The sequence below is a fragment of the Mya arenaria genome, chromosome 10 (assembly GCF_026914265.1).
Source record: "Mya arenaria isolate MELC-2E11 chromosome 10, ASM2691426v1".
NCBI classification, from domain to species: domain Eukaryota; kingdom Metazoa; phylum Mollusca; class Bivalvia; order Myida; family Myidae; genus Mya; species Mya arenaria.
In genome coordinates, this window is record NC_069131.1 from 31,111,654 (window position 1) to 31,129,620 (window position 17,967).

The 17,967-nt window shown below is 34.0% G+C and overlaps 1 protein-coding gene across 1 annotated transcript; it reads left to right on the forward strand.

Moving 5' to 3' along the window:
* Positions 1–14,730: 14,730 nt before the first annotated feature.
* LOC128204584 (lectin BRA-3-like) lies at positions 14,731–15,102 on the forward strand. Its single transcript, XM_052905990.1, has one exon. The coding sequence runs from the start codon at positions 14,731–14,733 to the stop codon at positions 15,100–15,102; it is 372 nt and encodes a 123-aa protein (XP_052761950.1).
* Positions 15,103–17,967: the final 2,865 nt, after the last annotated feature.

Sequence of the window (17,967 nt, forward strand, 5' to 3'; positions counted from 1 at the left end):
CTCATTGATCTGCATTGAACTTAATTTCTGCTACTTATGTACCATACTATTAATACAATGAATTTCTACCCTATCATACGGGAAATTAAAGTTTGGGTTTACTTATGTAATGTTAACTATTCATTTCACTGTATTTTACTGAAATACTTTGGGCACTTCTTAAATTTATTTATTCACATTTAATACAGTCTTTATTTTTGGTTTAGCTATCCCTTTGTCAATGTTGAGTATACGTATCGTATGTTTATAATCCTTTTAAACTCACCGGAGTCATGATTTAATGTCTAAATATAAATGAAATAAACGCCGGAAGAAATAAAGAGCATGGACGTCATGGTGCTGAGCCCTTTTCTATGTTTGCCCGCATTAAAACGAATCTACATCTTACAGGTATGTATCAATATTCACTATTTCAAACTTTGAAACAATATATTTTTCTGCTAGCATATCGACCCCTAACAAATGCATTTATTGAGTGAAACACATAACGAATTTGTGTATACTAACTATGAATTATGCACGAAAATGCCCTTATGTCTATACTCAAATAAAACAATTCCTGGAATGCATGCCCTCAACCCCTACAACGAAGAACGTTTACATATGCTTTGAAATCTTAATAACAGAAGACGAGCATGCGTTGTTCTCGGGGCAATGGAGAGTAAGCATTTTTTCGAGACATTCTAAATTCTTGAATCACAATCATTTCGTCTATCCCGTAGGCGGAATCATGAGTGTAAGCTTTAAGTTTGCATTTACTTATTCGATGATGCTTGAAATGAGAACATGTTAAATAATGTTACGTTATGTTTGTGCACTGCTTTTTGCATTGACAACCTGAACGAAAACTAAAAAGGCAATTAAACTGCCACCAGTCGATTTGATTTGTGAAGCATACGAATAAAAAATAATTGTCTGCTGTTTTCAATATGTAGTGGTAAATATGTATGAGTTCCATGTGTAAGAAGTTAATAAAACAGCGGACAAAATAACCTTTTGGAAATATCGATACAATTCTAGTCATCTTGATGTACAGATGTAGGTGTTTAGGTTGATAATAATTCTGAATATGACAATCTTACAGATAAGCAGTAATTGTGAAATGATTCTGGAACATGAGAATGGTGATTCTTATTTATTGTACATGGCAATGTTTTCCAAGGTATCAGTTTTACCGTACATTATTTCTGATGAGTCTGAAGTTAACAGAAATTACAATTTTCACGTCTCTATCAGGATCCTTTTTCGTCCGTCCGTACACCACCGTTGTTTTCACATGTCACCTACATCGAACACAATCACTGTTAAGACAGATTAAGGAACTTAACAAATAATGAATAATTATATCCTTAAATCATTATAAGTGCTCATCATTTATACGTGTTTTCAACGAAAAGCATTAGTGAATAAGCCAGTATGGTTTTGAAAGTGGTTAAATGTCATGCATTTGTTTTTAAGTACCAACATGGAAATATGTTACAAAAGATAAACGGAAACAAATCTACATGTTATTATTTTTTTTGAAAAAAAATAATAAGCAGCTGCTCTTATTTTTTTCCCTAAAAAGTTCGAAATTAAAATGTCAATCTAAATGATATGATCTGTTTGTCACATTAAAGCTGCACTTTTGCGAAAATCCATGAAAACTAGTTATTGTAGACTGCTGCGAAAAAAATAGATCGCAGATTTTTATATTTCTATATTATTATATTTTTATAAGTTCAAAAATTGATATTTTATGCATTTTTCTTAAACCGTTAGTAACGGTTTAAGCCATAAAACATTAATATTCGAACGAAAATATGAAAATCTACGATCTGATTTTTTGTCAGCAATCTTATATCATTGGTTTGCAGATATTTACACAAAAGTGTGCTCTTTCCAAGACAAAATATAAAAAAAAGTTGTAAAACATGGTATATCTGTGAGAGTGCAGCTTTAAAATGGCATATCAGAGCGCCAACTAGAAAAAAAAATAAGGCTATACCGCTTTTTTGACAAGTTTGGTGATGATGGTGAAAATGTGCTAAAGATTTAAAGGGGACTATTATTTATTTATTTATTTTCAACTCTATGTTCGTAGCTTTCGGATGACGGGACTTTTGAGCTTTTTATCAAATTTATCATAGATATTGAGCTCATAAATAAGGTGTGCAAGTTAAAGATGGTTGGTTAACCGTCATGCAATTTTACCCTACGAAACGTTGATCAATTACGTCTGGCCCGTATAGTGAGATCATTGTTTAGTTACGTTTATACATGTATACATTTACCCATATATTTGTAATTCATTCTGTTGTATTAAATCTGCTGCCAGCGATTGCCTTGAAGTATTTCAAACAATGCTGCCAGCTTATGCTTTAAATGAGTTCGAATTATGCTGCCACCAAATTCCCAACATAAGTTCAAATAATTCCACAACCAAATGCACAGCAGAAGTTCAAGTAATGCCACCACCAAATGCACGGCAGATGTTCAAATAATACCACCACCAAATGCACGGCAGAAGTTGAATTAATGCTGCCAGCGAATGCCCGGCAGAAATATATAGAATGCCGCCACCAAATGCCCCACAGAAGTTCAAATAATGCCGCCATCAATGACCCACATAAGATCGAATAATGCCGCAACCAAATGTACGGCAGACTTTTAAATAATGCGTTTTTAATCAAACTTATAACTGGAATAGTTTTGCATGCCCAGTTTCTTTATTTTAGTGTACGTTAATTATTCACTTCAACTGGAGTCATTAGAGAAACCGAGAGTAGTATGACATACTTCCACATATTATTCAATAGAAATGATGTCTAAAAATGCCGTCCTGGTACATATCCATATTTCCTAGTACAACGTAATAATAAACATAAAATAAATGAAAAACAAAGTGAGTAGTATTTGAGTTTCTGCCCTCTAAGTTATCAATTGACAACTTCATTTGAGTGCAATTATTGTAATTATATAATAACTACTGTTATAATGGACTAACTCACAATATTTTGAGTATAGGTGAGCGATTGCATTTCAAGTTCTGATTTTTGTCACTATGTTAGGTTTTATACTATAAAGATTTAAGGTTTTTCCAAGAAAATAATTAAGGCCCAAAAAACACTTACTCATCCTTAAACCTCTTTTGACTGATCAGCCTTGAATCGATTTCATTAGTCCATCTTTTCCTATAAAAAATGAAGGTCCGTTAAATGTCAAGTATACACAATTTGCAAAGGATCACCAAAAGCCATTACAAATCAATCTCCTAACGGACCTTCAGTTTTTTATAGTTATAAGTGATTGCTTAAGGTGATTCTTTGCAAATTTTGTGAGGTATACTTAACATTTATTTCACTTCGTGCTTGTAGGTTTAAATTGCCTCCACAAATGTAAACCATCGTCTGCTGCTTCCGTGGGTGTGCACCTCCTTCTAGTCGTGTGTGTGTGTGTGGGGGGGGAGGGGTCCATTGCTGTAAAAGGCTGAAGAATGAAACACAATAGTGACATATTAATACAAAATGTTGATGTAAGTTTAAATGGAAGTGTGTGCCAAATACTGGCAAAGGCTGTTCAATCAAAAGAGGATGACAAATATCAATCATTAACATGCTGAAAGTAGCAAACCAACAGTACTAAAACACAGAGTATTATTAGATAACTGGAAGATGGGCGCTCAGAAACAGACAAAGATTTATTGTTTCATAATTGTGTCACACTTGCGTTACGGAACGTGGAATGTTAGCAGACATGGATCAATCTTGCCTTTGTTTTCTGGGAAAACTACTTGTTTTACGTGGCCGAAAGAACGTACATTGCCAGTGATCTCATAATCCAAACATGAATTTTAATTCCGCAACGTGACTATTTAAGCCACTAGAATTTCGTGGTATTTTATAAAATCCTTCACATCTATCAGCTCTTTTATCAAAATGTGAAATAACGAAGAAGTATTTTGGTTAAAAAAATAATATAGATTTTTGCAGATTTTTAAATAAAATGGCAGAGAAAAATATATGAAAAAAATGCACATAATTGTACTTTGTAAGAAAAATATATATGTTAACTGTCAAAGCGAGGAGAAGTCTATGAGGTCATGAACTGCAGATTGCAAGCAAATACACGTGGCAGTGTTCACTTTCCTGTGGATTGAAATATTACTTTTTGGACGGTGCCCCTCAGGGCCCGTCCTAAGTAGGCACATCAGCCGAGCAAACTACAAGCCAAAGAACGCCAGTGCGCTCAGTAAATAGTTCTCATCATTGTTTTGAATACACAGCTGATTTAAAGTGGTTGTTACATAGTTTTTTTTCTAAAATGTCTGGGCGAATAGTGAGAGAAGTGGGTCATGTATAATTTATTGACAATTGGTACTGAAATCAAATATTTATATTGATAAATCATTTCGCCAATATTGACTACTACATGGAAATAGTTCCACTACATTACTACAAATTTTCATTCGGAACTCCTCGGCCATTTTACTGTATCGATAAAATTAAATCTGTAAATGTTTCGAACTGAAGTACATTGTTGTTAAACATAATTAATTCAATACTTTGAACTATCGAAATATTTTAAAATATATATCATACTGTAGACTCTTTTAGTAGAATCATCAAAATATGATGTGTTAATGGCATGACCCAAAATGACCCGGTTTATCCAAGATGGCGGATGAATCAACACATGTCCGTGGGATTTCCGATGTCAAATCGGATTTAAGGCATCACACTCGAGTTTTACAATGGATTGTTAGTGGAAAAAGGAGAATTAAAAATAATTAATTGAATAACATCATCACCTTGTGGTCAAATTGGCTGAATTTAACGCAATACAATTAATGACTGAAATACATCTGGTGAAAGGTCACCCACCACTAAAAGTAAGTTGCAGTAAAACACGGAAATACAAACTAAGTGAAAATCCAAAAAACAATGACGTCGTTTTGCTTCGTGCCATTACTAGCATTAGTAGATGTTAATAATTGTTGCAAATATTGATGTGAAAAATAATGATTATATAAATAACTCGAAACAATTTGCATCTGCGTCACAGTTGTTATCTTTCTGCATAGTTCAGTAGGGTATTTCAGATTTTCTTTAAAATTGTGATATTAATGCACCAGTCAATTGTAACCACGGCCACCCCAGGTCCGGGGATATACAGGGAATAGCCGGTGAAATGGGTCGTGTTTATGCTTTTCAGGTGGCCCCACATTGCCGGGTAAATGCGGTGGTTTTGTCTGTTTTGTTTGCGGGTAATTGGCCTTGCCTAGAGTCCCCGGGGTGCAGGGACTTTGGTGGGGATTATACCAACTGTTCGTCTCCGCATGGTATGGAATTTAGCCGGTTTTGGCTGTACTGAAAGTCCAAGTCCCTGCTATTCCCAAGATCTGTGGGTGGGGGGGCGTGGTTACAATTGACTGACCAGTGCATAATTTGGTTGCCTTTATGCCATGTTGATCTGATTCATACCATAGTAAAATATTTTCTTCAACTGTAACAACACTTCAATATTAAAGATTGCATTGCAAAACAGGAACATGAAAGTTTCACATAATTTATCTTGAGCCAATATCATTGTTTAATCACACAAGTGTGTATAATTACACAAGTGTTTCATTAAACACTTAAATTCCGATCAGCTTCTGTCAACATAGCATTGCCATTTTGGACCTATCTGGCTGATGCGTGTCATCTTGAAGCTCAATATGCATCAAGTCGAAAATTATAGATGTGTTCACTATGTGATGTGCCATATCAAAAATGGTAAAAAATCATTCAATGTACAATTATTTGAACTAAATAAACTTAGTGCTTGAAATGTCATTCTTGGCTAGGAGAAAAAGTTGGATGTGGACATGAAGACTCGCCAAAACAAAACTTGTCCAAGACTCTGAAGTTGCTGTTTATTTGGACTAGTCAAGTATTAAACTTTTCAACAAGATAAAGTTACTATAAATGATCCTGGCATTAGGACACGGAGCTAGCCTGTCTGTATTATCTGGATGGTGCTAAGCCCCTGGTGAGCCTTAAATGCCTTGATTTGAAATCTGCCTCTTATTATTCTCTATCATTTACTACACTTTTTTCAGGTAAGTGTAAATTACAGTATTTTCTTGTATGTTAAAATTAACAATGGTAAAAGATAATGCATAACTTAATTGTGCATGCTGGGGATATCAATATTGTATACATGCATATAGCTTTACGGATATTTACAGTGTTTAAATAGCTCAGAAGGGTCTTACTCAATAAAAAAAAAAATCAAAATACTAGAATGTAGACAGGATTTTGACATTTTTTGGCAATTAATTAAATTCAAGGGCGTAGCCAGGCTGTACTAAATGTGAGAGGCTATGGGATGGGGAATTCCTGTAACCGTAGGAGGTTAAGGGGGGCTGCTCCCCACGGAAAAAAAATTAAGTGATTTTTAAGACTGTGTTAGATATCTAGCACAGAGGAACAATGCTTTCTATAGCTGATCTTCCCTTTAAGGTTTTATTATGATGTCAAAACATAACCCTCGACTTTGATGCCATGTTTGGCCATTTTTTCGTTTTTCAAATTGATGTTACGCATGTGCGTAAGTGTGTAACGCTGGCTACGCCCTTGAAATTGTTCTGTTGCAATTTTGGGCAAATCATTCTCATTGGTATGCCTATCAAGCATCAAACATGTATGTCTAAAAAAGATCAATAAAAACAAGCCATATTACTGAAATGTTCAAGGCCAACAGATCCCTTCAGAAATCATGCATAACCCTTGTATATACATATACGTATTCTTCCTCCAAACAGAGACCTGGTATGTTAATTTGCATATTTAATCCAGGACATCCACATACTATGAATGCACTTCCCCCTTTAGCAGAATGTTACATTACCCTTATTCGTTATTTCAATTTATTTCTGAAGACAGCATGAACTTTTATAGAAAAGGAGTGTCAGTTATTTAGTCTGACAGCCTGTTGTTTTTTTTCAATCAGAAGGAAATTTTGCAATTTTAACATGGCCATGTTTTGACATGCTTGCACAGCGTGTGAACTGTGATCAAAATTGTGCTTGGTTTATTTTGTGCTAATGCGTATATCTTGGACTTGACATATTTCTTAGTTACCACATGGCTTGTTCCAAAGGGTAAAGCATTTGGAAATGTCAGTTCAAACCTGATAAATATGAAATTCTTTTCCTTAATTCAATTTTGATATTTTCAAAACACCCTCTTTTTTAAAAACTTGTTTTAATAGATGTTTATGGATAAGAAGACTCTTAATTTGAAAATCAACTTGTTTAGACTAAGAAATAATGAGCCCTTAAAGCTGCACTCCCACAGATTGACTATTTTAACAGCTTCTTTTATTTTTTGTTTTGGAAAGAGCAAACTATTGCGTAAATATATATGTGCAAACCAATAATAAGATATCTGACAAAATATCAGATCTTAGATTTTCATATATATGTTCAAAAATCGATGCTTAATATATGGCTTAAACTGATACTAACGGTTAAAGAAAAAATGCATAAAACATCAATTTTTGAACTTAAGTATAAGAATCTATGATCTGATTTTTGTCAGCAGTCTTATATTACTGGTTTCCATGGATTTTCGCAAAAAAAAGGCTCGTTCGAAGACAAAAAATAAAGAAGTTGTCAATACTTTCAATCTGTGTGAGTGCAGCTTTAACAACAAAAATAGAATAAGCCTACAATTAAGCAAATGAAATTTCAGATAGGCATAAATGAAGTGCTATCCTTAATCATTAACAATTTCATTCTTCAAGTTTGGTTTTTCCTCAGCCTACTGTCACTCACCTGATGCACAATCCCTGCATAAGATTTTACGTCGACAATGAATTAGACAATGAGGTTGTTTTCTAAGTCAATTGAATGACCTAAAGTAAATAGCTTAATGATTAAGAAGGGCTCATTATCATCGATCACTCCACCCATTCTGAATAATGTTTATTCATAAAGATTTTTTTTTCGTGTTTTTTTTATTTACTTGTATACTTTATATCCAGTTAAATACAGCCATCACACATTTGTTCTCTCATAAATACACATGGGTATATCAATATAACATTGGTCTATTTCAATTGGTTAAAAAAATATAACAACTCCAATATTTATGAAACACCGCTGTTGGTCAAGGACAGGTCACGCGGTGACACCACATTTTTCCATTTTCCAAATTTAAATTACACCAAAATGGCATCTTTATTCGGATTTGATGAATATTTCAATGAATAAATAAAACTTTTAAACAGGGTAAGAGGTTGTCAACGTTATACTTACATCACAGGGTTAGTAGGTGACATAGTATTGGAAATATGGGGGGCAAGAATCCATATTTAGGTTCGAGCTACACTCCACCGCAATATGGTTTCCTTTACATTGAATATCCCATATCGCGGGCTACCTACTGACCATGGAACTTATAGTATCCTTCCACATGTTTTTAAACAAATTCATAGACAAGAATGTTTTTTTTCAAATGACAATTTGTCATTTTGTATTCATTGTGATGAAAAAATGTCAAATTAAATTTCCAATCAATTCTTAAGAGGAAAATGTGATATTTATCTTATCTCCTGATAAAAACTTTCAATCACGTTGGGTACTGAATGGGGTACTATATTGGTTTAAATAGGAAATGACGTCATGAACACATAGTAATCTATGACTTCATCTTACCGGTGACCATTATGATGTCACAATTAAAAAAAGTTTAGTTTTTTGTTTTTATTCCTTTCTGCTGTACTTGATATCACCTTTATATGTATTCTTCTTACAAACAGTGTGAGAATGATCCCATGATTTTTTGGTTTGAAATTTTTACTAATACAAATTTTTGCAATGCATGCTTGTAGTGCAGAGAATAGCATCGCTTCAATGGTACATGTATCCTGTTTTTAGCTCGACTATTCGAAGAATATGGAGAGCTATACTACTCACCCAAGCGTCGACGTCACACCTTGGTTAAGGTTTTGCATGTAAGCACCTTTAATTATCATTGTCATTATCTCAGCAAATACATCATGTATTGCATTGAAACTTTAGATATGTATTCCCAACTATCTAACCTACTAAATTAATGAAGTTAGATAACACTTATTTGAATTTAATGCAAAAAATGGGCCTTTATTATTTGACTTTGAAATTCTGGTTAAGGTTTTGCATGTAAGCACACATAGGTTGATATCTCAGCAACTACTTGATGTATTGTATTAAGATTTTATACAATGGTACTCAACCATCCAACCTTCCTAATTAACCAAGTAAGATAACTCTAGTTTGCATTTAATGCAAATAATGACCCTTTCAAAAATTTAAGTGTTCCGACGGAATACCGGACTTCGAAGTTCAGGTGTCCCTCCTGAAAAATTGGTGTCCTCGGGATCCCGGGACCCCGTTAGTGTCGAACACTGCTTTATTATTCGACTTAAAAATTCTGGTTAAGGTTTTGCTTTATCATTTGACATATAAATTCAAATACATCATGTATTGCATTGAAACTTTATACACAGGGTCCCAACTATTCAACCTTCTTAAATAATCAGGAAAGATAACTCTATCTTTTATATTTTATCATTTTTGCCCCTTTATTATGCAACTTAGAAATACTGGTTAAAGTTTCAAGCATTGGACTTAAAATTTTCCATGTAACCACGTTCATGTTAATATCTCAACAAATACATAATGTATTGCATTGAAATTTAATCTAATTTTACAGTGATCCATGTTTCGACAAAACTTTTTAATCCTTACACTGAACAGCGGCGTAATAGTCGAGCACGCAGTCTCTGTGACAGCTCTTGTTTACTAAAGAAGTAAAACAGGTAAGTTGTTTTTGCTGTTTTTACTTAAAGAATATTTTGATAAAAAGATACTAAGACTCGTCATCATATAATAGACTGTATTATACAACTCGTCAAGGAAATATGTTAGTATGATCGACAAAGGCTAAGTTATTTACACATTTCCTGAAGTTGTTGAATATGTTTTTTAAAGCTTCATCAATGAAAACTTGACATTTGTACTGTTTTGAAAACAAACATATATTTATATATGTCGTTCTCGGATGACCCTGACTGGGACCTTTTTGACCTAATTATTTTTTTAGAGCTATAGCATTTTAGACAGTTTTGAAAACAATATTTAATGTTGTCTTTTGATGACCTAGATTATGGCCTTTTGACACACATTAAAATTTGAAGCTTCAGCCATGAAATTAAGACCATTGATTCGAAATCAAAATTGTGCTTTGATAACGTTGTCCTTTCGACATACTTTCCTATTTTTAAGCTACTTCAATGAAAGTTTTTAGTACAGTTTTCAAAACAAAAAGCAATGTTGTGCTTTGATGACATAGAATATGATTTTTGACAAACATTCTATTTTTGAAGCAACAGCAAAGAAATTTAGACCATGTGTATAACTTTTAAAACAAATAGCAATATTATTGTACTTGGATAGCCTTTATAATTACCGTTTGACCATCTTTTCTATTCTAAGGTACTGCAACGAAAGTTCAGTAAGTTTTGCAAAACAATTATCAATATTGTCCTCAGATCTTCTTTACTGTGACCTTTTGACCCTCTTTCATAAAATGTACTGCTTTAAGAATAATTATAAATGTTGTGTTTGGCTAACCATGATTGTGACATTTTCACTTACTTTTTTATTTTTGTGGCCTCTGCAATAAAATGTTGCTATGTTTGGAAAACAATTCATCATTGTTGTTCTCGTGTTGCTTTAAAGGGACTGTACACCAGATTGGCACCATTTTTTTTTTCCTGTAACTCAACTCAGGACAATTATTTAATAGAATGTGTTATGCTTTGAATCATAATTATAGAGAAAGGACCAAAATGTAAAAAAATAGCAGTCCAGTGTTGTATCCACTGTGCTACAAAGGCTTACTCCAAACTGGTGGTATATTTAAGCTATATAACTTCGTAGACATACTCAGTAATATTTTTAATGGAAAAATACAAAATCACTGCTTAGCTAAAATAAATTGTAAACTATGTGGTACTTCAGTTAGTAAGATTCAATGCATTCTACACATTAATACCAAGTTTATGTCAGTTTTCGACAATTGTTTTTCTTGCAAATTGATCATCTTGTGCACAGTTGCTTCAGCTAAGGCGTACGTTTTTAATTTTGAGTACAACATTGAACTTTGGACCATGTATACTGTTTTAAAAAACATATGTTAATGTTATGCTTCAGTTATCTTGATTGTGTCCTTTTGGCGTATTTGTTATGCAACTGGAATGAAATTTTGACTATGAAGTAGTTCTGCAAACAAACATTAACGATGATATTGCCAAGTGACATTTTCATCAACTTTTCAAAGCTACAGCATTAAGATGAATAATTATGTTTGGAAAATAAATATCAAGCTCAGATATTTGGTTTGAAGCATTGTCTAATTGTCCTCACTTAAAAGTGTTCAAATTATGCTTCTTTATTCAAGATTAGGTTCCGATGATTTTCTGTGTTTATAAGAGGAAGGACTTAGTTCTGCAGACCGAACAATGTCACCGTCCATCAGCACTTTCAGTGCTTTGATTTGATATATACAGCATCCCTCTATATGAGTGATATTGAGTTTATCTGATAAACACGCCTACAAAATTATCCGTACCAGGGCATGGACTTTTGCGGCTTTAAAGTCTCTCAAATGCTAAAAGAATATTATTGTACAACTGACAAATTTTTGAAACATTTTACAACTTCAACACGCAAGTTCCACAAAAGTAAATTCAAACAAACCATTTTGATTTAAAATTCACTGAAATCATCTTACCCTTTATGTAGCATTTACACCACATTAAAGTATTTTGTAACAAATACATAGTTTAATACACTCGAATGATCCAAAAAAAGCATGCTATTTTTATGATTTCCTAGCGTGTATATACTGTTTATACTTAGTAAATAAAGGTTCATCCTAGGCAGACCCAGCGTATTCTTAACATGCATGATAACTTCGGCGAATCGGCTGCAAAAATCTCGTACTCGATTAATTAATGAGGTGAAATAACCCCGCTTGACTGGTCGCTTAAGACACACCTTATACGCTACGGAACTTGCCGAAACGTTACGGAATCTCTGTTCTGAAAATCTAATCAGATTGCGGTGTTCAGATCGTTTAAGACAGGTCATAAAATATTTTGTAAAAATTGTTGTTTGCTTTTCAAAAAGGATTCTTTTCATTTTGTTATCGGTCAGAATTTGCTTATGAATATCCATGCTTTACCACAAACCTATAACCAGGTTTAATGGTCCGTGATTTTGCTTGCAAATTTTCCCGGGGTATCATATATGTTATGAATATGCTAGATTGCCGGGGATGATTTAGGTTGAGGACAAAACAAAATAGTTTGCTGATATAAAATGTATGTCGGTCCCTTGGGTTTAATAATGTAATCATCAGCCACAGAAAGGCATCTCTCAGTAAAGATCAGTAGTACCATGAAAAAGATATGAATTTTTAATCTGTCAATTACGAAAAATGATCATCATAATCCATTTGTAACACAGATTTCCAAACAGAGCAGTTGACCTTTTTCTCTTCTCATTTTAGATTAAATAAAAATGGAACATGAGATAGTTCTGTTACTTTCTATGTCTATGTGGCTCTGTGCGTTTTCTGTCGATTTTCTGAAATTTTCAAAATTGACTAAGGACGTTACTGGTGACGTCGATATTACGTTTCAATGCAGGAACATAGGTACATGCTTAGCAACGTGTAAGAGTTTTGACGTCAATTATGATGCGGTCAGATACGTGAATGGACTGTGTTCGCTATATAAAGACGTCGTTGTCTTGGGAACGGAATATACTGGCTCGGGAGAAACTTATTTGCGACAACCGGTATGTTGGTACACATAAACCATTTTTGAATTTGAAAATCAGAAATATGATTATTATAAAAATAATTGTTCGAGATTCAAGTGTATCCATGGCGCATATTTTTACGGACAATTCATTTGTTTGTAAGATTGAAATTTTTACTGATAATGGAAGTGTCAGGAATATTGTTGCCCTCTTAAGGAAATTAAACATTTGAAAGGTTGTCATATCGTTTTAAATTTCAACAACGCGAACGTATAGTGACCTTCAAACAATGTATGACTATCGTATACATATGAATGCATAATTTTATATACATAATGACGACGATATTCAAAGTACTGAGAGTCCTTACAACGCGGAAAGTATTTTGGAATGGGGTATCAAAGAAACAAAGATATTTAAAGGTAAACACGATTCAATGACAATTGTTTAATTTAAGGCACACAGCAAAAGAATATCTCTTATTCAGCGACCGTAATGCGAATAATCGTCGCTTTTATTGATAATAAAAATAGGCATAACGACTGGGCGTTTTGGACCAGGAAAGTCACAAGCGTCTTTAGTCTGAGATTTAGACTGAGGCTCAGAAAAGTGAATAATTAAATGAATAATTATATATAATTAAAATAAATTATTTTTGCCTTGTTATAAAACAGATAATCTGCAAAACACATCCGTCATTTTCTACCATCGTTGTTCTTAAAATAGCAAATATACAACACAATTGAATTTTATTCGTCATAATAAAGTCGGAGTCCATTTCTCAGACTGAGGACGGAGGTCAGTACGGATAAAGGCCTTTGTCGGTAGTTTGTCGTTATGCCCGATCCGTAATCATGTGCATAGTATTAGAGCTGAAAATCATTGAAGGTTTGTGCAGTAACGTTTATTGTCATTCGAGATGGTTTAATTTTTTTAAATGGTCAAAGCTATCGAAAACAACGCAGTATTTATTTAATGTTAAATTTACCAAGAAGTTTTCGATTTATAAAATGCGATTGGTTCAAAATGGTATAAAAGCTTCAAAAGTATTCAAATTTACCGCTAAAATAGCGCCCGATGGTGGGGTTGTAATCTGCTACCCAAAATAATCCCCCAGCTGCAATATAAAAATAAGTAAGATTCAGCAACGAAATGATTGCAATTTTATTTAAGATCAAAACTCGCGGAGGAATGTCGTCTTCAATTTCTTTCTGAATCAGTCGGTCAAAGATCATATATATCGATAATTATAAAACAACATCACAGCACGCGGTGACCAGTGCGCTCATCCATGTATTTCTGAATCAGTCGGCAAAAGGTCATTGCTCGATTATAATAGAACAACATCTCAGCACGCAGAGGCCAGCTCGCGCATCCATTCCGTTCTGAATCAGCCGGCCAAAGGTCATAGCTCGATAATTATAGAACAAGATCACAGCACGCGTACACCAGCGTGCTCTTCGATGTATTTCTAAAACTGTCGGTATATAGTCATAGCACGATTATAATAGAACAACATATCAGCACGCGGAGACCAGCGCACTCTTCCATTGGTTTAAGAATAAGTCGATCGACGGTCACAGCTCGATAATCCTAGAACATCACAGCACGCGGAGATTAGTGCGCTATTCCATTTAGATCTGAATTAGTCGATCAAAGATCATGGCTAGACAATTACAAGGGCCTTACTACGCAAAATCGTATTTGAACAGGTAATTTCATTTGAGTATATTGAAAGTTTTTTGTTCAGGTTACACTCATAAAGTTTATAAATGACACGACCGACAAAAATATCAAAACAATTAGAACTGTTCCATTTGTTTCGTCAATATACATACGGATCAAGCACATAACAATTTATCTTTCAGGTAAGAACTCAATTTGGATCGTCAATGTATTTGTCATTTTCCGCGGAAAGATCTTGGCAGGATGCACAAAGCACGTGCGAGCTGATGGGCGGCCATCTTGTAACCATAACAACGCAGGAAGAAAACAACTTTGTCCTTGGCCTACGAGATGACCCTTTATCTGACACGTGGGTAGGCGCAAATGACCTTTCGATCGAGGGCGATTTCATCTGGGTAACAGGAGAGGAGTGGACGTACAGCAAATCTACCAATGCGGACGCGTGGGCTGGCTCTCAGGATGAAAACGATTGTATGCTTATTAAACGCAATCAGTTTGAAAGTCTACTTTTCTCCAACAAATTCGATGACGCAAATTGTAGCCGTTTAGTGAAGTTTGTCTGCGAAATGTCGTTGTAGTGCTTTTATATCGAAATTCATGCCTGTGTTACATAGCATAGACATAACATTTTCCTGTATAACACTAATAGAATATATAAGTGGAATGGAGACTGCATGACTATTCTAGTTGATAAATATCATTTTTAAGGATGTATTTTATTCTAAAAAATGTCACACACTTTGTTAAAGTAACATAGTGTATCAATGTTTTATACATTTGTGTCTAATAGCTGAGATAATCTGCATGTAATCATCGACATAATTTACATTATTTTAAACAAATTCCGTACACAGCACAGTTTTTCTCGCTTGTATATATTATGCAGACGGCGAATATGGAATGCATATGTACAAAGATAATGACGATCCTGACACGAACTTAGGTAAATAACTTCTTTTTTGTTTTCACCTCAATTCCCATTGCTAGTTTATATGTCAATATAATCAATGGATCGGTGAGAATGAATAAATAAAAGAAAGGCATACATGGTATTATGATTATTTTGATGATGACATGGTTATCTCAATATATATGCCTGTCTTTTATCTATTCATTCTCACCGAAGCCTTGAGTCAACCCCTTAGTATAAAGAAGTGAACGACAAAACAAATATACTCAAACTTATAAAAAGTGTAGGGCATTTTATTTTACGGACTCCTTTGAATTTTTGAATAATTTATGTAATGCTTATTATGTATTTTACTTAAATACTTTGGGCACTTCATCAACTTATTTATTAACATTTAATACAGTCTTTATTTTTGGTTTAGATATCTCTTTGTCAATGTTGAGTATATGTATGTTTATAATCCATTCAAACTCACCGGCATCATGATTCAATGTCCAAATATAAAAGAAATGAACGCCGGAAGAAATAAAGAACATGGACGTCATGGTGCTGAGCCTTTTTGTTGGCCAGCATTAAAATGAATCTACATCTTACCGGTATGTATCAAACTATTTCAAACTTTTTAAATATATTTTAGCTAGCATATAGATCCCTTAAAATGCATTCTTTGAGTGAAACACATGACGAATTTCTGTACATACTATGAATTTTACCCGAAAATGTCCTTATGCGCATACTCAAATAAATTGCGGGAATGCATGCCCCACCCTCCGACCCCCTACAACAAAGACCGTTTACATATTCTTTTAAACAACCAATCTTCACAAGCAGAAGACGAGCATGCTTAGTTCTAGGTGCGATGGGAAGTGAGCATTTTTTTGCTTTTTAAACTCCTAAAACACAATCATTTTGTCTATGCCATTGGCGGAAAAATGAGTGTAAACTTTGCATTTACATAATAGATGATGCTTGAAATGAGAACATGTTTTACGACGTTATGCTTTGTGCACTGCTTGACAACATAAACGAAATTGATAAAAAGGCAATTAAACTGCCCCAGTCGATATGATTCGTGAAGCATACGAGTAAAAAACAATTGTCTGCCGTTTTCAATAATCAGTGGTGAACATTTATTAGTCTCATGTGTAAGAAGTTAATGAAACAGTGGACAAAATAACTTTTGAAATATCGACACAATTCAAAACATCTTGATTCTGAATAAGAAAATCTTACAGATGAAAGGTGAATTTGTGAAATGATTCTGGAACATAAGAATGGTGATTTTATTTACTGTACATGGCAATGTTTTCCAAGGTATCAGTGTTACCGTACATTATTTCTGACTGATGAGTCTGAATTTAACAGTATTAACAATGCCATGATCTTTTTTCCTAATTGTCATTTTTATGTCTCTATCAGGATCCTTTTCCGTCCGTCGGTACACCACTCTTGTTTCCACATATAACACAATCACTGTGAAGGCAGATTAAGGAGCATAACAAATAATGCAGGAATATATCCTGAAAGCATTATACATGCCCATCATGTGTTTTCAACAAAAATCATTATTGAATAAGCCAGTATGGATTTTAATGGCTTAAATATAATGCATTTTCTTTTAAAATATTTTCATGGTCATATGTAACAAATGATAATCAGAAACAAATCGACATTATGCCATTTATTTTTTAATGAACTTAATAAGCAGCTACTCCTATTTTTCCCCAAAGTTTTCACATTAAAATGTTAATCTAAATGATCATCATCTGTTTGACTCATCAGAGCGCCAACTAGAGCAAAATAAGGTCACACCGCTTCGATGACAAGTTTGGTGATAATGGTAAACATTTGCCAAAGATTGAGATTGGATGTTATTTATTTATTTTAAATTCAATGATCTTGAGATGACAGGGACTTTCGAGCTTATTATCAAAATTATCATAGATTTTGCTCATAAGTAAGGTGTGCAAGTTAATGGTGTTTGGTTAACCGTCATGCAATCTTACCCTACGTACCATTGCTCGATTACGTCTGGCCCGTATAGTGAGAACATTGTTTAGCTACGTTTATACATGTGTACATTTACCCATAGATTTGTAATTCATTCTGTTGTATTAAATTTGCTGCAAGCGATTGCCTTGAAGTGTTTCAAACAATCCTGTTAGGGAATGCCCTGAATAATGAATAATAGTTCGAATAATGCCACAACCAAATTCCCAACAGAAGTTCAAATAATGCCACAACCAAATGCACGGCAGAAGTTCAAATAATGCCATCACCAAATGCACGGTAGAAGTTCAAATAATACCAACACCAAATGCACGGCAGAAGTTGAATTAATGCCGCCACCAAATGCCCAACAGAAGTTCAAATAATACTGCCATCAATGACCCACAGAAGTTCAAATAATGCCGCAACCAAAGGCACGGCAGACGTTTAAATAATGTTATACGCAAATGTCACACAGAAGTTCATAAAATGCCGCCGCCAAATGCACTGCAGACGTTTAAATAATGCTACCAGAGAATGCTAC